Source organism: Salmo salar, chromosome ssa19 (genome assembly GCF_905237065.1).
Source record: "Salmo salar chromosome ssa19, Ssal_v3.1, whole genome shotgun sequence".
In the NCBI taxonomy this organism is placed as follows: Eukaryota; Metazoa; Chordata; class Actinopteri; order Salmoniformes; family Salmonidae; genus Salmo; species Salmo salar.
Window position 1 is genome coordinate 66,687,582 of NC_059460.1, and position 22,903 is coordinate 66,710,484.

General features: G+C 42.4%; 1 protein-coding gene across 5 annotated transcripts in view; it reads left to right on the forward strand.

Moving 5' to 3' along the window:
* The window catches only part of LOC106579418 (transient receptor potential cation channel subfamily M member 4), a 115,916-nt gene that overhangs the window by 82,974 nt on the left and 10,039 nt on the right, over positions 1-22,903 (forward strand). For 4 of the 5 annotated variants that reach the window (XR_006760774.1, XM_014159313.2, XM_014159310.2 and 1 more), the window contains exons 24-26: positions 3,203-3,335; positions 12,064-12,136; positions 16,581-16,674. Coding sequence is in view for 4 of the 5 variants with exons in the window: in XM_014159313.2 (XP_014014788.2) it covers positions 3,203-3,335; positions 12,064-12,136; positions 16,581-16,674 (300 nt within the window). In the remaining variant the exon portion in view is untranslated. The remainder of the gene's footprint in view (positions 1-3,202; positions 3,336-12,063; positions 12,137-16,580; positions 16,675-22,903) is intronic. The other variant, XM_014159312.2, reaches the window with a different exon arrangement.

Genomic DNA, 22,903 nt, shown 5'->3' on the forward strand with positions numbered 1-22,903 from the left:
GTCATACACCATTTTTTCCAAAAGTTTACTAAGGGTTGGTAACAGGCTGATTGGTCGGCTATTTGAGCCAGTAAAGGGAGTTTTACTATTTTTAGGTAGCGGCATGACTTTTGCTTTCCTCTAGGTCTGGGGGCACACAATTTCTAGTAGGCTTAAATTGAAAATGTGGCAATATCGTCCGCTATTATCCTCAGTAATTTTCCATCCAAGTTGTCAGACCTCAGTGGCTTGTCATTGTTGATAGACAACAATATTTTTTCACCTCTGCTTGTCTTTCATAATTTGGTCAGATATACTTGGATGTGTAGTATCAGCGTTTGTTGCTGGCATGTCATGCCTAACCTCTCTGGGCTAGGCGGGACGAAATCGTCCCACCTACGCTACAGCCAGTGTAATCCCGTGGCGCGATTTTCAAATACCTTAGAAATGCTATTACTTCAATTTCTCAAACATATGACTATTTTACACCATTTTAAAGACATGACTCTCGTTAATCTAACCACACTGTCCGATTTCAAAAAGGCTTTACAACGAAAGCAAAACATTAGATTATGTCAGCAGAGTACCCAGACAGAAATAATCAGACACCCATTTTTCAAGCTAGCATATAATGTCACAAAAACCCAGAAGACAGCTAAATGCAGCACTAACCTTTGATGATCTTCATCAGATGACACACCTAGGACATTATGTTATACAATACATGCATGTTTTGTTCAATCAAGTTCATATTTATATCAAAAACCAGCTTTTTACATTAGCATGTGACGTTCAGAACTAGCATACCCCCCGCAAACCTCCGGTGAATTTACTAAATTACTCACGATAAACGTTCACAAAAAACATTATTTAAACAATTATTTTAAGAATTATAGATACAGAACTCCTTTGTGCAATCGAGGTATCCGATTTTAAAATAGCTTTTCGGTGAAAGCACATTTTGCAATATTCTCAGTAGATAGCCCAGCCATCACGGCTAGCCATTTAGACACCCACCAAGTTTAGCCCTGACCAAAGTCAGATTTACTATTACAAAAGTTTGATTACCTTTGATGTTCTTCGTCAGAATGCACTCCCAGGACTGCTACTTCAATAACAAATGTTGGTTTGCTCCAAAATAGTCCATCGTTATATCCAAATAGCGGCGTTTTGTTCGTGCGTTCAAGACACTATCCGAAGTGTAAATAAGGGTCACGAGCATGGCGCAATTCGTGACAAAAAAATTCTAAATATTCCATTACCGTACTTCGAAGCATGTCAACCGCTGTTTAAAATCCATTTTTATGCAATTTTTCTCGTAAAAAAGCGATAATATTCCGACTGGGAATCTGCGTTTAGGTAAACAGAGGAAAAAAAACAAAGCATTCGGTCGACGCGGGCACGCGCCTGAGTCTCACAGTACTGTAACCAGCCACTACCCAAACGCGCTACTTTTTTTCAGCCAGAGCCTGCAAAGCCACGATTCAGCTTTTTGCCGCCTTCTGAGAGCCTATGGGAGCCGTAGGAAGTGTCACGTTATAGCAGAGATCCTCAGTCTGCAATAAACAGAGGCAAGAAGAACGACACCTTGTCAGACAGGCCACTTCCTGCATGAAATCTTCTCAGGTTTTTGCCTGCCATATGAGTTCTGTTATACTCACAGACACCATTCAAACAGTTTTAGAAACTTTAGGGTGTTTTCTATCCAAAGCCAACAATTATATGCCTATTCTAGTTACTGGGCAGGAGTAGTAACCAGATTAAATCGGGTACGTTTTTTATCCAGCCGTGTCAATACTGCCCCCTAGCCCTAACAGGCTAAGTTTGCTAATCGTTCCGAAGTAAAAAATTATTGAAAGTAGTTGGCAATATCAGTCTGTTTTGTGATGAATGAGCCATCTGATTCAATTAATGATGGAGCTGAGTTTGCCATTTTTACCAAAATGTAATTTATTAAGGTGCTCCAAAGCTTTTTACTATCATTCATTGAACCTTTGTGTCATAGTATAGTTTCTTCTTCATTTTATTCAGTTTAGTCACATGATTTCTTAATTTGCAGAACGTTTGCCAATCAGTTGTGCAGCCAGACTTTTTTGCCATTCCTTTTTCCTCATCCCTCTCAAACATACAGTTTTTAAATTCCTCATCAATCCACAGGGACTTAACAGTTTTTACAGTACTTTTCGTAATGGGTGCACGCTTATTAGTAACTGGAATAAGCAATTTCATAAATGTGTCAAGTGCAGCATCTGTTTGCTCCTCATTACACACCACGGACCAGCAAATATTCTTTACATCAACAACATAGGAATCACTAGAAAATGTATTGTATGACCTCTTATACACTATATTAGGCCCAGCCTTTGGAACTTTGGTTTTCCTAGATATGGTTACTATATTGTGACCACTACATCTGATGGATCTGGATACTGCTTTCAAGCTAATTTCTGCATATTAGTAAAGTTGTGATCAATACATGTTGATGTGCTGTTTGTAACTACCCTGGTAGGTTGACTGATAATCTGAACCAGGTTGCAGGCACTGGTTACAGTTTGAAGCTTCTTCTTGAGTGGGCAGCTTGATGAAAGCCAGTCAATATTTAAATCACCCAGAAAATATACCTCTCTGTTGATATCACATACATTATCAAGTATTCCACACATTATCCAGATAATGACTGTTAGCGCTTGGTGGTCTATAGCAGCTTCCCACAATAATGGGATTTAGGTGAGGCAGATGAACCTGTAGACATATTACTTCAACAGTATTTAGTCAAAGACTAGAAGGAGTTTCCATACACCAGTAATTTCCTTTAAAATCCGTGAAGGTAAGTGAACAAGCGCACACTTCGGGAGGCCATGTCTTCAGATGAGAGGCCATGTCAGTGGCATATCTACCCATTCCAGTCACAAAATAAACCTTAGATATGAAATGAGAGATTATTGGGACACAACCTTTGTGTCTGACAGTGAGGTTAACATGCTAACTACTGGTTTCCTACCACAGGAGGTTGGTGGCACCTTAAATGGGGAGGACGGACTCGTGGTAATGGCTGAAGTGGAATCAGTGGAATGGTATCAAATACATCAAACCATGTGTTTGATGCCCTTTCATTCGTTCTGTTCCAGCCATTATTATGAGCCATTCTCCTCTCAGCAGCCTCCTGTGTTTCCTACCTCACGCTAAGCATCAGCACGACTAATACATTTTCCACCTCTGTTAGTATTGGAGCTGACGGGGAAAGCAGCTAACAGGTTAATGACATGGGAGGCCATTCAGAAGGAGAACTTCCTGACAGCCCAGAGCAAGATCCAGAGAGGGAGCGACTCAGAGAGGCTCAAACGGATGTCAGTCAAGTGAGTAAACCTTTACACCCGCCATCCAGTTTGGATCCATCTCTCTTTCAGCATTTTTCTCTACCAATTTAACTACAGTCTTTTCTAGATAATGTGGATATTTATGGTTATTATGAATATATTTATATTTACATGTTACAGTAGCCTACATATACATGTATTGAATACATTTAAATATTTATATTTGTTTGTCAAAATAATATATTTTATATACTGTAATATACTCTATGTACTGTAATGTAATATTTGTATTATATGATGTTGTACGATCAGATCCAAAATGATTGGCACCCTTGATAAAGATGAGCAAAAAAGACTGTATAAAATAGATAATACAAATACTGAGGCTGAAACTTGGCCGCAAGTAGATCTTCCAGCAAGACAATAACCCCAATGCACACATCAAAATCCACAAAGAAATTGTTAATTTACCACAAAATCAACATTTTTCAGGCTCCTTTCTTGAACCCCATTAAAAATCAGTGTTTTGAATTGAAGAGGGCAGTCGATAAGTGCAGATGAAGGATATCAAGGATCTGGAAAGTTTCTGTTTGGAGGAATGCTCTAAGATCCCTCCCAATGTGTTCTCCAATCTCATAAAACATTTTAGAAAAGGCTCAGTGACATTATCCAAGTTTCAAGTTTTATTATTCGTATGTGCGGGATACACATGGCGTACATCATTCAACTAAATGCTTACTTGCAGGTTCCTTCTTGACAATGCCACAACAATAAGAAATAAAATATAAGAATAAAAACTAAGTAAATGACTCAGTAGAATATTTTTTTTTAGGATGGTGTAATATTTGATTTATAGTCCAATATTTACACTTGTTTTGGGGAAGTGGGGATTGGGGGTCAAGTGTTTTAATTGTGCACTATTTAGCGATCATAATAAAAGTCTGGTAGCAGCAGTTGTGATGTGTGTGTAGCATGAATTTATGTGTGTGTGTGCGAGTGCATGTGTGCTAAGGTGTGGAGAATCAGAGCAGGTCATCAGTCCAGTTCAAGTGTTCAGCAGTCTGATGGCTTGTAGATTGGCATACCAGGCTGTGATGCAACCGGTCAGGATGCTCTCGATGCTGCAACATTTACATTTTTACATTTACGTCATTTAGCAGACGCTCTTATCCAGAGCGACTTACAAATTGGTGCATTCACCTTATGATATCCAGTGGAACAACCACTTTACAATAGTACATCTATATCTTTTTTCTTTTTTTTGGGGGGGGGTGGGTTAGAAGGATTACTTCATCCTATCCCAGGTATTCCTTAAAGAGGTGGGGTTTCAGGTGTCTCCGGAAGGTGATGATTGACTCCGCTGTCCTGGCATCGTGAGGGAGCTTGTTCCACCATTGGGGTGCCAGAGCAGCGAACAGTTTTGACTGGGCTGAGCGGGAACTGTGCTTCCGCAGAGGTAGGGGGGCCAGCAGGCCAGAGGTGGATGAACGCAGTTCCCTTGTTTGGGTGTAGGGACTGATCAGAGCCTGAAGGTACGGAGGTGCCGTTCCCCTCACAGCTCCGTAGGCAAGCACCATGGTCTTGTAGCAGATGCGAGCTTCAACTGGAAGCCATTTGAGAGAGCGGAGGAGCGGGGTGACGTGAGAGAACTTGGGAAGGTTGAACACCAGACGGCCTGCGGCGTTCTGGATGAGTTGTAGGGGTTTAATGGCACAGGCAGGGAGCCCAGCCAACAGCGAGTTGCAGTAATCCAGACGGGAGATGACAAGTGCCTGGATTAGGACCTGCGCCGCTTCCTGTGTAAGGCAGGGTCGTACTCTGCGAATGTTGTAGAGCATGAACCTACAGGATTGGGTCATCGACTTGATGTTAGCGGAGAACGACAGGGTGTTGTCCAGGGTCACACCAAGGCTCTTAGCACTCTGGGAGGAGGACACAATGGAGTTGTCAACCGTGATGGCGAGATCATGGAACGGGCAGTCCTTACCCGGGAGGAAGAGCAGCTCCGTCTTGCCGAGGTTCAGCTTGAGGTGGTGATCCGTCATCCACACTGATATGTCTGCCAGACATGCAGAGATGCGATTCGCCACCTGCTTATCAGAAGGGGGAAAGGAGAAGATGAATTGTGTGTCGTCTGCGTAGCAATGATAGGAGAGACCATGTGAGGACATGACAGAGCCAAGTGACTTGGTGTATAGCGAGAATAGGAGAGGGCCTAGAACTGAGCCCTGGGGGACACCAGTGGTGAGAGCACATGGTGCGGAGACGGATTCTCGCCATGCCACCTGGTAGGAGCGACCTGTCAGGTAGGACGCAATCCAAGAGAAAGCCGCACCGGAGATGCCCAACTCGGAGAGGGTGGAGAGGAGGATCTGATGGTTCACAGTATCAAAGGCGGCAGATAGGTCTAGAAGGATGAGAGCAGAGGAGAGAGAGTTAGCTTTAGCAGTGCGGAGAGCCTCCATGACACAGAGAAGAGCAGTCTCAGTTGAATGACCAGTCTTGAAACCTGACTTTGGATCAAGAAGGTCATTCTGAAAGAGATAGCAAGAGAGCTGGCCAAGGATGGCACGCTCAAGAGTTTTGGAGAGAAAAGAAAGAAGGGATACTGGTCTGTAGTTGTTGACATCGGAGGGATCGAGTGTAGGTTTTTTGAGAAGGGGTGCAACTCTCGCTCTGTTGAAGACAGAAGGGACGTAGCCAGCGGTCAAGGATGAGTTGATGAGCGAGGTGAGGTAAGGGAGAAGGTCTCTGGAAATGGTCTGGAGAAGAGAGGAGGGGATAGGGTCAAGCGGGCAGGTTGTTGGGCGGCCGGCCATCACAAGTCGCAAGATTTAATCTGGAGAGAGAGGGGAGAAAGAGGTCAAAGCATAGGATATGGCAATGTGAGCAGGACCAGCGGTGTCGTTTGGCTTAACAAACGAGGATCGGATGTCGTCAACCTTCTTTTCAAAATGGTTGACAAAGTCATCCGCAGAGAGGGAGGAGGGGGGAGGAGGATTCAGGAGGGAGGAGAAGGTGGCAAAGAGCTTCCTAGGGTTAGAGGCAGATGCTTGGAATTTAGAGTGGTAGAAAGTGGCTTTAGCAGCAGACACAGAGGAAGAAAATGTGGAGAGGAGGGAGTGAAAAGATGCCAGGTCCGCAGGGAAGCTAGTTTTCCTCCATTTCCGCTCGGCTGCCCAGAGCCCTGTTCTGTGAGCTCGCAATGAGTCGTCAACCCACGGAGCAGGACGGGAGGACCGAGCCGGCCGGGAGGATAGGGGACATAGAGAGTCAAAGGATGCAGAAAGGGAGGATAGGAGGGCAGAGGAGGCAGAATCAGGAGATTGGTTGGAGAAGGATTGAGCAGAGGGAAGAGATGATAGGATGGAAGAGGAGAGAGTAGCAGGAGAGAGAGAGCGAAGGTTGCGACGGCGCAATACCATCTGAGTAGGGGCAGAGTGAGTAGTGTTGGAGGAGAGCGAGAGGGAAAAGGATACAAGGCAGTGGTCGGAGACTTGGAGGAGAGTTACAGTGAGATTAGTAGAAGAACAGCGTCTAGTAAAGATGAAGTCAAGCGTATTGCCTGCCTTGTGAGTAGGGGGGGACGGTGAGAGGGTGAGGTCAAAAAAAGGAGAGGAGTGGAAAGAAGGAGGCAGAGAGAAATGAGTCAAAGGTAGACGTAGGGAGTCACCCAGAACTGTGAGGGGTGAGCCATTGTCAGGAAAGGAACTTATTAACCTCTATGGGCTAGGTGGGACGCTAGCGTCCCCCCCCCCGTGGTGCACTCCATCAACAGCAGGTGCATTTCAAGAGCGGCAAATTTGAATCCAAATAAATGTCAAAATTCAAATTTTTCAATTTTACACCCTTTGAAAGATAAACATCTCCTTAATCTAACCACGTTTTACGATTTCAAAAAGGTTTTACGGCGAAAGCATAAATTTAGAGTATGTTAGGACAGTACATTTACAAGAGTTGTGTGTAATGTTTTGTCAAGTCAAAGACAGGGTCACCAAAACCATAAAACCAGCTAAAATGATGCACTAACCTTTTACAATCTCCATCAGATGACACTCCTAGGACATTATGTTAGACAATGCATGCATTTTTAGTTCTATCAAGTTCATATTTATATCCAAAAACAGCGTTTTACTATGGCATTGATGTTGAGGAAATCGTTTCCCTCCAATAACCGGCAGTCAAGTCAGCGTCACAAATTAAATAATTAAAATTAGAAAACATTGGTAAAATATTATATTGTCATTTAAAGAATTAGAGATTTACATCTCTTGAACGCAATCAACTTGCCAGATTTAAAAATAACCTTACTGGGAAATCACACTTTGCAATAATCTGAGCACTGCGCCCAGAAAAATACGAGTTGCGATACAGACTAGACGTCATGTTGGGGAGATCTAAAATCGAAAATACTATGTAAATAATCCATTACCTTTGATTCTCTTCATCAGATGTCACTTCCAGGTATCACAGGTCCATAACGAATGTAGTTTTGTTCAAAAAAGCTCATCATTTATGTCCAAAAATCTCCGTCTTGTTAGCACATGATCTAAGCCAGCCGGACTTCTCGTCATGAACGAGGGGAAAAAATATATTTACGTTCGTTCAAACATGTCAAACGTTGTATAGCATAAATCATTAGGGCCTTTTTTAACCAGAACATGAATAATATTCAAGGTGGACGAATGCATACTCTTTTATAACGTATTGGAACGAGGGTACCCAACATGAACTCGCGCGCCAGGTGTCTAATGGGCCATCATCGTTCCATGGCTCTTGTTCGGTCAGATCTCCCTCCAGAAGACTCAAAACACTTTGTAAAGGCTGGTGACATCTAGTGGAAGCAATAGGAAGTGCCAAAATATTCCTCAGCCCCTGTGTTTTTCAATGGGATAGGTTTAAAGGTAATACAACACATCAGGTATCCACTTCCTGTCAGAAAATGTCTCAGGGTTTTGCCTGCCAAATGAGTTCTGTTATACTCACAGACACCATTCAAACAGTTTAAGAAACTTTAGAGTGTTTTCTATCCATATATAATAAGTATATGCATATTCTCGTTACTGGGTAGGATTAGTAACCAGATTAAATCGGGTACATTTTTTTTATCCAGCCGTGCAAATACTGCCCCCTAGCCCTAACAGGTTAAGGCGTCAAGCTCATTGATGAACTCTCCAAGGGAACCTGGAGGGCGATAAATGATAAGGATGTTAAGCTTGAATGGGCTAGTGACTGTGACAGCATGGAATTCAAATGAGGAGATAGACAGATGGGTCAGGGGAGAAAGAGAGAATGTCCACTTGGGAGAGATGAGGATTCCAGTGCCACCACCCCGCTGACCAGATGCTCTCGGGGTATGCGATGAGATGAGATGAACTCTGCCTTGTGGGCCGCAGACCGGCAGTTCCAGAGGCTGCCGGAGACCTGGAACTCCACGTGGGTCATGCGCGCTGGGACCACCAGGTTAGAGTGGCAGCGGCCACGCGGTGTGAAGCGTTTGTATGGCTGTGCAGAGAGGAGAGAACAGGGATAGACAGACACATAGTTGACAGGCTACAGGAGAGGCTACGCTAATGCAAAGGAGATTGGAATGAAAATGAACTAAACAGCTGGGGAAGCGAGAGAGCAGGGCCTCCCTCACTAACCATTCACTGAAACACTCAAATATAACTTTTCCAACTTCCACATTAGAAATTATAATTGATGTAAACTACAGTGGTTCAATGTTTCCAGGAATAGGCTCAAACTTAGTTTATTCAGCTAGATAACTTGGTACAGTATTCTTCCGTGAAACCCACCCAGTGCACCGTATCCTATGATGCCGTAGCTAACTAGCATGCTAGCATCCAATAACACACGGTTAGCACCAATACTTGGTTACAACAAACTACCAATGGATCATTCGTGTCCGTGTCTAGTTCCTTTCATAACGCAGAAGTAATTAAACATTGGCTAGCTAACACAAAGTCAGTCCTGCTAGCTACACAAGTGGGCTACACATCTCGAATGTTCAGAAAGTTAAGCTTACGTTGCAAAAAATCTTATTGACTAAAATGCTACAGTACTGCTAGCTGGTGGGGTTGGCTAGCTAGCAGTGGCTGCGTTGTTGACTTTGTTTGACAATGTAGCTGGCTAGCTAACCTCGCTAGTTACTCTGTACTACACCTTTATCTTTGATACAAAGACAACTATGTAGCTAGCTAACATTACACTAATCAAAACATCAACGGGACTGCAACAGTACTGCAGTCCCGTTGATGTTACCTTCTCTGCTTGCTGAAGTCAACAATCAACTCCTTTGTTTTGTTGATGGTGACGGCGAGGTTGTTGTCCTGGCACCACAATGCCAATTATTTTACCTCCTCCGTATAGGCTGACTCATCATTGCAGGTTAACCTCTCTGGGCTAGGCGGGACGAATTCGTCCCACCTACGTAACAGCCACTTGAAGCCTGTGGCGCGATTTTCAAAACCTTAAAAATCCTATTACTTCAATTTCTCAAACATATGACTATTTTACAGCTATTTAAAGACAAGACTCTCGTTAATCTAACCACACTGTCCGATGTCAAAAAGGCTTTACAACGAAAGCAAAACATTAGATTATGTCAGCAGAGTACCAAGCCAGAAATAATCAGACACCCATTTTTCAAGCTAGCATATAATGTCACAAAAACCCAGAAGACAGCTAAATGCAGCACTAACCTTTGATGATCTTCATCAGATGACAACCCTAGGACATTATGTTATACAATACATGCATGTTTTGTTCAATCAAGTTCATATTTATATCAAAAACCAGCTTTTTACATTAGCATGTGACGTTCAGAACTAGCATACCCCCCGCAAACTTCCGGGGAATTCGCTAACATTTTACTAAATTACTCACGATAAACGTTCACAAAAAGCATAACAATTATTTTAAGAATTATAGATACAGACCTCCTCTATGCACTCGATATGTCCGATTTTAAAATAGCTTTTTGGTGAAAGCACATTTTGCAATATTCTAAGTACATAGCCCAGGCATCACAGGCTAGCTATTTAGACACCCGGCAAGTTTAGCACTCACCATAATCATATTTACTATTATAAAAGTTTGATTACCTTTTGTTGTCTTCGTCAGAATGCACTCCCAGGACTGCTACTTCAATAACAAATGTTGGTTTGGTCCAAAATAATCCATCGTTATATCCGAATAGCGGCGTTTTGTTCGTGCGTTCCAGACACTATCCGACATGGTAAAGAAGGGTCGTGCGCATGGCGCAATTCGTGACAAAAAAAATCGAAATATTCCATTACCGTACTTCGAAGCATGTCAACCGCTGTTTAAAATCAATTTTTATGCCATTTTTCTCGTAGAAAAGCGATAATATTCCGACCGGGAATCTCCTTTTCGGCAAACAGAGGAAAAAATCACAAAGACGGGGGCGGTCAGGTCACGCGCCTAAGCCCAGAGTCCCTTGATAGGCCACTTGAGAAAGGCGATAATGTGTTTCAGCCTGGGGCTGGGATGACGACATTCAGGTTTTTCCCGGGCTCTGAGCGCCTATGGACGACGTAGGAAGTGTCACGTTAGAGCAGAGATCCTTAGTAAACGATAGAGATGGCAAAGAAGTTCCAGAAATGGTCAGACAGGCCACTTCCTGTAAAGGAATCTCTCAGGTTTTGACCTGCCATTTGAGTTCTGTTATACTCACAGACACCATTCAAACAGTTTTAGAAACTCTAGGGTGTTTTCTATCCATATGTAATAAGTATATGCATATTCTAGTTACTGGGTAGGAGTGGTAACCAGATTAAATCGGGTATGTTTTTTATCCAGCCGTGTCAATACTGCCCCCTAGCCCTAACAGGTTAACCATGGTGTCATCAGCAAACTTGATGATGGATTTGGTGTCATGCAAAGCCACGCAGTTCTGGGTGAATAGGGAGTACAGCAGAGGGTTGAGGACACACCCCTTGAGGGCCCCTGTGTTAACAGTCAATGTGGAGGTGTTATTGCCAATCCTCACCGCCTGTGGTCTGCCTGTCAGGAAGTCAAGTTGCAGAGGGTGGTGTCCAGACCCAGGGCTCTGAGCTTGGTGTCGAGCTTGGAGGGAAAAATTGTGTTGAATGCTGAACTGTAGTCAATGAACAGCATTCTCACATAGGTGTTCCTCTTGTCCTGATGTGTTATGGAAATGGCATCTTCTGTGGATCAATTTGGAGTGGGTCCAGTGTGCCTGGCATGCTGGCCTTGATGTGGGCCTTGCAAGGTGAGGTACAGATGTAGGATCTTAATTTAAGCCAGTTTGCTACAGAAGGAAAATAATCCTTCAGCAACAGCAAATGTGAATTATTATGTGGATTATAATTAATGAACATTTTTCTAGTGGTGGATTAATTTTTCATTAGGACAAATCAAATCAAATTTCTACGTAGAAATTAAACTTTAGAAGCATTTTTAAACCTCAAATACATTACAAGTTTGCATTTCCCGCTGTGCAGGAAAATTCACAGCAACAAAAGTGATCAAATTAAGATCCTGCATCTGTATTGAAAGGTATTGAAAACAGGGGTTCCAATCATTTTGACCCCTATATTTTAGAGCAAAACAAATTATTATTTGTTAAACAAAATCTCTTTCTCTGAGTAATTGTATTAGTGTAAATGTTTTGCATTCAATATAGCTCTGTATTTGTGTTCTTTATTTTTAGTCTTTTTTGCTTATCTTTATCAAGGGTGCCAATAATTTTGGACCTGACTATGTGTTTACTGTGTGACAGGGTGGACAGTGTACTGAAACAGATGGCTGAGACAAGGGATCATGATCGCAGACTGAGAGCTCTGGAATCGGAGGTCAGGCTTACATTTTGTTCCGACATTCTATTTATGTGTTTGTGTGTGTGATTTACTTTTTGTACATACTGTATGTCTCACAGTCCCTACATGTTTGTGTGTGTGCTTGAGTGTTTCCACCAGCAGATGAAGATTGAGAAGGGGCAGGGTTGCTCCAGCTCCCTTGGCATGTGATTGTTGCTTGTGATGCAATTGAGTCATTCGTTATATCAAATTGAAGTGTGTGTGTTTTTCAAGTTTTATTAATCGAATGTACAGGATACACATGATACACCATCCAACGAAATGCTTACTTGCAGGTTCCTTCCCGACAATGCAATTAAATGGCTCAGTAGAATAGAATAAAATGTTTAGCGTAAGTATAATACAGCAAGGCACAATTTATAGGACTATATTTACAGGGAAGGGGGGGATTGTGTGTGTGTGTGTGTGTGTGTGTATATGTGTGTGTGTGTGTGTGTGTGTGTGTGTGTGTTTGTGTGTGTGTGTCACTTCACTTATACCCGTCACGCCAGCTGGCGCATAGGGCATCAACAAAGGTACTCCGTTTCTGTCTGTCTGCCATCTTCTCCACCGTGCCCCAGCTGTGCTGATTTTGTTGGAGCTTGGTCTCCATTGTTCCACGCCACGTTGTCTTGGGCCTCCCCCTCTTACATCTGCCCTCTGAAAGCCAATAGACAGCTATTCTTGGGATAGAGTCTGTACTCTTTCTCAGGACGTGTCCAATCCAGCTCCAGCAGCGTCTCTTGAGTATGGCATCGATGGTTTCCTGCTTAGTTTGTCTAAGGAGGTTGGTCTTTGATATTGTGTTTGGCCAGAAGATGTGCATGATTCTCCGGAGACAAGTTGTGTGGAAGGTAGATCGTTTTTTCAGGTCTGCTTCTGTCATTTTCCAGCATTCTGAACCATAAAGGAGAGTTGGCAGTACACAGCTCTGGTATATTCTGAGTTTGTATTTGTGCTATATTGTCCCAATTTCCAGACTTTATTGAACTTCATAAAGATTGCTCTTGCTTTATTGATTATGGTGCAGATGTCTTTGCTGGTGCTTCCATCATGGCATATGTTAATCAATCAATGGTATTTATAAAGCCCTTTTTATATCAGCAGATATCACAAAGTGCTATACAGAAACCCAGCCTAAAACCCAGATCAGGGGACACTGTGGCCCTGTCCGACGATACCCCCGGACAGGGCCAACCAGGCATGATATATCCCCAACCACTTTGCCAAAGCACAGCCTCCACACCACTAGAGGGATATCAACAGACCACCAACTTACTACCTTGAGACAAGACTGAGAAAAGCCCACAAAGATGTCCTCCATCACACAAGCCTGAGGGGGGCGCAAAACCGGACAGGAAGATCTGTGACTCAACCCACTCAAGTGACACACCCCTCCTAGGGACGGCATGGAAGAGCACAAGTAAGCCAGACTCAGCCCCCATAATAGGGTCAGAGGCAGAGAATCCCAGTGGAGAGAGGGGAGCCGGCCAGGCAGAAACAGCAAGGGCGGTTTGTCGCTCCAGTACCTTGCCCAGACTACAATCAATCACAGTACCCACTGAAGCGACTTCAGTAAAGACTTAAAGGTTGATACCGAGTCTGTGTCTCTCACATGGATAGGTAGACCATTCCATAAAAATGGAGCTCTATAGAAGAAAGCCCTGCCTCCAGCTGTTTGCTTAAAAATGGGGACAATAAGGAGGTCTGCGTCTTTTAACCGTAGCGTATGTGTAGGTATGTACGGCAGGACCAAATCGAGGTAAACCCATGTAATGCTTTGTAGGTTATCAGTAAAACCTTGAAATCAACCCTAGCCTTAACAGGAAGCCAGTGTAGAGAGGCAAGCACTGAAGTAGTATGATCACATTTTTTGTTCTAGTCAAGATTCTAGCAGCTGTATTTATCACTAACTGAAGTTTATATGGTGCTCCCAAGGTATGTAAAACTGTGGGTTAACTCCAGCTCCTGTTGCTTGATTTTGGCTGCTTTTGCTGTGTTGATGTTGATGGGCATGACCTTTGTCTTGCTGTAGTTGATAACCAGGCCGACTTGCTGGCCAAAGGACTGGACTCTGTCAGTTTTATCTTGTAGATGTTGGTGTGTGTGTGTGTGATAAAAAGAGCCAGGTCATCGGTGAAGTCAAGGTCTTGAGAAGAGTACAAGGTCCATCATATTCCTCTTGCCTGATCTTCTGTTGTTCGCCACATGACCCTGTCTATTGCCGGGTTGAAGAGTAAGTCTGACATCACACAACCTTGACAAACTCCAGACTTCACAGCAAAGCTCATGTTGCTCGTTCCCACAGTGCATGAAAAGTTGCTGTAGAACTGTTTTATGATGTTAACAGCATTGGTGGGGATTCAATAAATTCTTAAGATCTTTCATAGGCTTTCGCGGTGAATGCTGTCAACAGCCTTCTAGAAGTCAACAAAGTTGATGTAGCGTTTCCATCTGTAGATCTCCTTCCTCCCCTTAAACCTGCTTGTTCATTCCTAAGCACTTTGTCTATAGCTCCATTGTATGATAATCTTGCAAAAGATCTAGCTGGGAACGGATAAGTGTCACCCCTCCAGTTGTTGCAATCGGATACTGTGCCCTTCTTAGGCATGATGACCCCCTTGGTCCAATCTGAAGGTATATTTCCTTTCATCCAGATGTCAGTGAAGAGTGGAAGATGGATGATTGCATCCAATACTGGATCGATTTTGAATAGCTCTTCATTGAGGTTATAGGGACCTGGAACTTTCCTTTTCTTTAGTGACTTGATGGTAGGGATTTTTTATTTTTTGGTTGTTGGGGCAGTGTTTATGTCTAGGTCGTCTGGAACAGCTTCAGGTGTGTTAATTGAACCTCTGAAATGTTCTGTCAATCTTGCTTCCTGTTCATTTTTCTATAGTCAGGAGATTGCCTTGCATGTCTTTGATGTGAATATTTGACTTGAATTTTCTGCCACATATTAGGTTAGTGATTTTGTGTACTTTTCCTTGCCGGCTGCTTGCTGCTGCTTTTTCAGCTGCACTTGCCAGCTCCTCTAGGTAGGCCCTTGTCTTTTCTTACTAGCCTTTTGACATGTGTGTTGATTTTTCTGTACTGCTCCTCCATTTTCTGTTTTGACCTTTGTGATTTAGCATCTGTTGTTTTCTTTTTCAGGTCCCTTCATTCCGCAATCAATTCCCATGTTTCTCGGGTGATCCATTCATTGCGTTGCCTTCTTCTGTGTCCTATGGTTTTCTTGCTGCTTTCACTGTAAGCTTTAACCACTTTCTCCCACTATCTGACTATATTTCCTTCATTCCCCTCCTCATCTTCTTCATCTGTGTTCTTTGAAAGGGCATGATACTTGTTGCGAACTTGCATTATGAAGGTTGTCTTGATGGATTGGTCCCTCAGCATGCCAACTTCAGATTTTGTTGTTCCTTTTGTCGGTGGTCTTGAACTGTTCAGCTTTAGTTTGATGTCGGCAGTCACAAGATGGTGGTCACTGGCGACATCTTCCCCCCTTCGCGCCTTGACGTCCCTCACCGAGATTCTCCACTTGCTATTGATCATCAGGTGGTCAATCTGGTTCTTCTCTCTTCCATTAGGAGAGTACCATGTCAGCTTGGATATTCTTGTGGGGAAAGAAGCTGCCACCAATCACCAGGTTTTTTGTGACACAGAATGTTGCCAGTCTCTCACCGTTGTCATTCATCTCTCCACAGTTGTACTTCCCCATTGTTCTCTCGTAGTTGGCATTGTCGGTGCCAACCTTTGCATTGAGGTATCCGATGACGAAGAGCAGGTGTTGAACAGGTGTCTTCTAAACTTCAGATTGGAGGGTGTTATAGAACAGACATTTTTCTTCATCTTTGACATAGTTTGTGGGATGTTTTCTCTACCCCTTTCTGTAGGATGATGGCGACACCTACACAATGTTGTCCGTCATCCCATCCAGAGTGTAGTGCTGTTTCTCCAGTGCTGGTTATTGTGGAACCAGAGCAAGTCTACCTGACTTTACTCGCTCCCAGGATCTGTAGCTTGTATCTTCTTATTTCGTCGGTAACCTGTGCCAGCTTTCCAGACTCAATCATTGTTTTAACATTTCATAAGCCAATGTGCAGTTTGTTTTTGGTGTTCAGTGCTCCCATCTTCACATAACCAGTTTCCCATAGGCTTTCACTGATGGTGGTCATACAAGTCTGGGACTCTGGGAGATCTTAGCATCCAGTTGTAGGATTGTAATTTGTTAATGTAGCACAAAGATTTTACGGTATGATGTTGCTAGCCCCATGCCCAACCATGCACCATGTTAGGTTCTTGAAAATGTATCTAGAATGTCTTGGAAGGGTGTTCATAACTTAACGGTAGCTACATTTAGCTTTGAGAGAACAAGCTTGCACTGGAATATATTTAGTTGAACTTGACTCTCAAACAAAATTTTTTAACCATTCTTTCCCAGTTGGAGTATTGCTCCAGTGCACTCAGCTGGATAGTGGAAGCCCTCTCACAGAGCAACATGGTCAAGCCCACTCGACCACCACCAACACTTAGAGGTACCTCCCAATATACAGTGCATTCGGAAAGTATTCAGTCCTCTTGACTTTTTCCACATTTTGTTATATTACAGCCTTATTTAAAATGGATGAAATAGTTTTTTTACCCCCTCATCAATCTACACACAATACCCCATAATAACAAAGCAAAAACAGGTTTTTAGAAATGTTCGCAAATTTATAAAATAAAACTGAAATGAAATCAAACTTTATTTGTCACATGCACCAAATACAACAGGTGTAGACCTTAGCGTGAAATGCTTACTTACAAGCCCTTAACCAACAATGCAGTTCAAGTTTTCTTCAACCAAATAAACTAAAGTAAACATTTTTAAAAAGTAACACAATAAAATAACAATAACGAGGCTATATACAGGGGGTCCCGGTACCGAGTCAACAGGTTAGTCGACGTCATTTCTACATGTAGGTAGGGGTAAAGTGACTATGCATACATAATAAACAGCGAGTAGCAACAGTGTAAAAACAAATGGGGGGGTTGTCAATGTAAATAGTCCGGGTGGCCATTTGATTAATTGTTCTGCAGTATTATGGCCTGAGGGTTGAAGCTGTTCAGGGGCCATTTGGTTCTAGACTTGGTGCTCCGGTACCACTTGCCATGCGGTAGCAAAGAGAACATGACTATGACTTGGGTGACTGGAGTCTTTGACAATTTTTGGGGCTTTCCTCTGACTCTGCCTAATATATAGGTCTTGGATGGCAGGAAGCTTGGCCGCAACGGTGATGCAACCGGTCAGGATGCTCTCGATGGTGCAGCTGTAGAAGTTTGAGGATCTGGGGACCCATGCCAAATCTTTTCAGTCTCCTAAGAGGGAAAGGTGTTGTTGTGCCCTCTTCACGACTGTCTTGGTGTGTTTGGACCATGTTAGTTTTTGGTGATGTGGACACCAAGGAACTTGAAACTCTCGACCCGCTCCACTACAGCCCCATCAATGTTAATGGGCGCCTGTTCGGCCCGCCTTTTCCTGTAGTCCACGATCAACTCCTTTGTCTTGTTCAGATTGAGGGAGAGGTTGTTGTCCTGGCACCACACTGCCAGGTCTCTAACCTCCTCCCTATAGGTTGTTTCATCGTTATCGGTAATCAGGCTTACCACTGTTGTGTCATCAGCAAATTTAATGGTGTTGGAGTCGTGTTTGGCCACACAGTCGTCGGTGAACAGGGAGTACAGGAGGGGACTAAGAACGCACCCCTGAGGGGCCCCGGTGTTGTTGATCAGTGTGGCAGAGGTGTTGTTGCCTACCCTACCATCTGGGGGGCGGCCCATCAGGAAGTCCAGGATCCAGTTGCAGAGGGAGGTGTTTAGTCCCAGGTTCCTTAGCTTCGTGATGAGCTTTGTGGGCACTATGGTGTTGAACGCTGAGCTGTAGTCAGTGAATAGCATTCTCACGTAGGTGTTCCTTTTGTCCAGGTGTGAAAGGGCAGTGTGGAGTGCAATAGAGATTGCGTCATCTGTGGATCAGTTGGGGCGTTATGCGAATTGGAGTGGGTCTAGGGTACTGGGATGATGCTGTTGAAGTGAGCCATGACCAGCCGTTCTAAGCACTTAACCTGTTAACTTCCCTGGGCTAGGGACTATATAAAGGTCTACTTACTCTGCTGGTGTCTTGACCCAGTTTATGCCCTCATTTGCAATGCCAACCATAACGAATTACTACGGGAATAAATGGAAAAGGCAAGTGGAAGGGGGAAAAAGTAAGGAACTTCTCTGTCGTCCCTGTTTTCACAAGGGCTATTAGCAGGACAATAGACACAATGTGGTCCCAAAAATTCCTCTCTGACATAGGGTCCAGCATATCTCTTGATGATGTCATTGAATGTCTCGTCAGCTTGGATCCATGCCTGGGCCTGCAGGACGCAAAGTTTTTTGTTTGTCCGACGAATCATTGGGTCGACACTACAGAACAGTACAAAACAAGAGAACACACATGGTTAACCTCCCTGGGCAAGGTGGGATGTTTGCGTCAACAGCCAGTGGAATCGCGTGGCGCGAAATACAAATACCTCAAAAATGCCTTAACCTGTTAGGGCTAGGGGGCAGTATTGACACGGCTGGATAAAAAACGTACCGATTTAATCTGGTTACTACTCCTGCCCAGTAACTAGAATATGCATATAATTATTGGCTTTGGATAGAAAACACCCTAAAGTTTCTAAAACTGTTTGAATGGTGTCTGTGAGTATCAAAAGACAAGACTCTCCTTTATCTAACCACACTGTCCGATTTCAAAAAGGCTTTACAGCGAAAGCAAAACATTAGATTATGTCAGCAGAGTACCCAGCCAGAAATAATCAGACACCCATTTTTCAAGCTAGCATATAATGTCACAAAAAACAAAACCACTGCTAAATGCAGCACTAACCTTTGATGATCTTCATCAGATGTCACTCCTAGGACATTATGTTATACAATACATACATGTTTTGTTCAATCAAGTTCATATTTATATAAAAAAAACTGCTTTTTACATTAGCATGTGATGTTCAGAACTAGCATACCCACCGCAAACCTCCGGTGAATTTACTTAATTACTCACGATTAACGTTCACAAAATACATAACAATTATTTTAAGAATTATAGATACAGAACTCCTTTATGCAATCGCGGTGTCAGATTTTAAAATAGCTTTTCGGCGAATGCACATTTTGCAATATTCTGAGTAGATAGCCCGGCCATCACGGCTAGCTAATTTGACACCCACCAAGTTTGGCCCTCACCAAACTCAGATTTACTATTAGAAAAATTGGATTACCTTTGCTGTTCTTCGTCAGAATGCACTCCCAGGACTTCTACTTCAACAACAAATGTTGTTTTGGTTCGAAATAATCCATAGTTATATTGAAATAGCTCCGTTTTGTTCGTGTGTTGAGGTCAGTATCCGAAGGGTGACGCGCGGGCGCATTTCGTGACAAAAAAATTCTAAATATTCCATTGCCGTACTTCGAAGCATGTCAAACGCTGTTTAAAATCTATTTTTATGCAATTTTTCTCGTAAAATAGCGATAATATTACAACCGGGCAACATTGTATTCGTTCAAAGAGAGAAAGAAAAAAATGGAGTCCTCTCGTGCACGCGCGCTCCAGTGTCAGTGTTCCCTGCCTGACCACTCACAAACACTCCTGTTGTTTTTCGCCCAGAGACTGCAGAGCTCTCATTCCACTTTCTGGCGCCTTCTTAGAGCCAATGGAAGCCTTAGAAAATGTCACGTTACAGCAGAGATGCTGTATTTTTGATAGAGATGCCCTAGAAGGACAACAAATTGTCAGACAGGGCACTTCCTGCATGGAATCTTCTCAGGTTTTGGCCTGCCATATGAGTTCTGTTATCCTCACAGACACCATTCAAACAGTTTTAGAAACTTTAGAGTGTTTTCTATCTCGTTTCTGGGTAAGAGTAGTAACCAGTTTAAATCGGGTACGTTTTTTATACCCGGCCGTGAAAATACTGCCTCCTAGCCCCAACAGGTTAATGTTCTGGAGAAAAAACGATATATATAAAAATAATTACAATGTCTTACAGAGCCTTTCCATAAGTCCTCTCAAGTTTCTTCAACTGTCTTCTGACTGTGATTAGAGCAATGTTGATTGCCTTTGCCAATCGCTCATCATTCATCCATAACGAATTACTATGGGAATAAATATCACTGAATTACAGACATTTTGGAGTAAAGTAGGCTAATGAAGGCAACAAATTGTTGTTTATTGGAACACCCAAAATGATCCATTTGTTATAATAGGATTTGAAGCAATAGCCTACCCGCGTGTGGTCAACTATTTCAGCACCATTTCACGCTGCTCTGAGACGAGCATGGTGACTGGTCTTGATAAATCAATGAGATTTTTATTTTCACTGAATGTACGTTTGGGTATTGGTTAGTCTACAATTAACCTCTATGGGCTAGGTGGGACGCTAGCGTGCCACCGGTGGTGCACTCCATCAACAGCAGGTGCATTTCAAGAGCGGCAAATTTGAATCCAAATAAATGTCAAAATTCAAATTTTTCAAACATACAACTATTTTACACCCTTTGAAAGATAAACATCTCCTTAATCTAACCACGTTTTATGATTTCAAAAAGGTTTTACGGCGAAAGCATAAATTTAGAGTATGTTAGGACAGTACATTTACAAGAGTTGTGTGTAATGTTTTGTCAAGTCAAAGACAGGGTCACCAAAACCATAAAACCAGCTAAAATGATGCACTAACCTTTTACAATCTCCATCAGATGACACTCCTAGGACATTATGTTAGACAATGCATGCATTTTTAGTTCTATCAAGTTCATATTTATATCCAAAAACAGCGTTTTACTATGGCATTGATGTTGAGGAAATCGTTTCCCTCCAATAACCGGCAGTCAAGTCAGCGTCACAAATTAAATAATTAAAATTAGAAAACATTGGTAAAATATTATATTGTCATTTAAAGAATTAGAGATTTACATCTCTTGAATGCAATCAACTTGCCAGATTTAAAAATAACCTTACTGGGAAATCACACTTTGCAATAATCTGAGCACTGCGCCCAGAAAAATACGCGTTGCGATACAGACTAGACGTCATGTTGGGGAGATCTAAAATCGAAAATACTATGTAAATAATCCATTACCTTTGATTCTCTTCATCAGATGTCACTTCCAGGTATCACAGGTCCATAACGAATGTAGTTTTGTTCAAAAAAGCTCATCATTTATGTCCAAAAATCTCCGTCTTGTTAGCACATGATCTAAGCCAGCCGGACTTCTCGTCATGAACGAGGGGAAAAAATATATTTACGTTCGTTCAAACATGTCAAACGTTGTATAGCATAAATCATTAGGGCCTTTTTTAACCTCTTGGGGCTAGGTGGGACGCTAGCGTGCCACCCGTGGTGCACTCCATCAACAGCAGGTGCATTTCAAGAGCGGCAAATTTGAATCCAAATAAATGTCAAAATTCAAATTTTTCAAAAATACAACTATGTTACACCATTTGAAAGATAAACATCTCCTTAATCTAACCACGTTTTACGATTTCAAAAAGGTTTTACGGCGAAAGCATAAATTTAGAGTATGTTAGGACAGTACATTTACAAGAGTTGTGTGTAATGTTTTGTCAAGTCAAAGACAGGGTCACCAAAACCATAAAACCAGCTAAAATGATACACTAACCTTTTACAATCTCCATCAGATGACACTCCTAGGACATTATGTTAGACAATGCATGCATTTTTAGTTCTATCAAGTTGATATTTATATCCAAAAACAGCGTTTTACTATGGCATTGATGTTGAGGAAATCGTTTCCCTCCAATAACCGGCAGTCAAGTCAGCGTCACAAATTAAATAATTAAAATTAGAAAACATTGGTAAAATATTATATTGTCATTTAAAGAATTATAGATTTACATCTTTTGAACGCAATCAACTTGCCAGATTTAAAAATAACCTTACTGGGAAATCACACTTTGCAATAATCTGAGCACTGTGCCCAGAAAAATACGCGTTGCGATACAGACTAGACGTCATGTTGGGGAGATCTAAAATCGAAAATACTATGTAAATAATCCATTACCTTTGATTCTCTTCATCAGATGTCACTTCCAGGTATCACAGGTCCATAACGAATGTAGTTTTGTTCAAAAAAGCTCATCATTTATGTCCAAAAATCTCCGTCTCGTTAGCACATGATGTAAGCCAGCCGGACTTCTCGTCATGAACGAGGGGAAAAAATATATTTCCGTTCGTTCAAACATGTCAAACGTTGTATAGCATAAATCATTAGGGCCTTTTTAACCAGAACATGAATAATATTCAAGGTGGACGAATGCATAGTCTTTTATAACGTATTGGAACGAGGGTACCCAACATGAAGTAGCGCGCCAGGTGTCTAATGGGACATCACCGTTCCATGGCTCTTGTTCGGTCAGATCTCCCTCCAGAAGACTCAAAACACTTTGTAAAGGCTGGTGACATCTAGTGGAAGCAATAGGAAGTGCCAAAATATTCCTAAACCCCTGTATTTTTCAATGGGATAGGTTTAAAGTCAATACAACACATCAGGTATCCACTTCCTGTCAGAAAATGTCTCAGGGTTTTGCCTGCCAAATGAGTTCTGTTATACTCACAGACACCATTCAAACAGTTTTGGAAACTTTAGAGTGTTTTCTATCCATATATAATAAGTATATGCATATTCTAGTTACTGGGTAGGATTAGTAACCAGATTAAA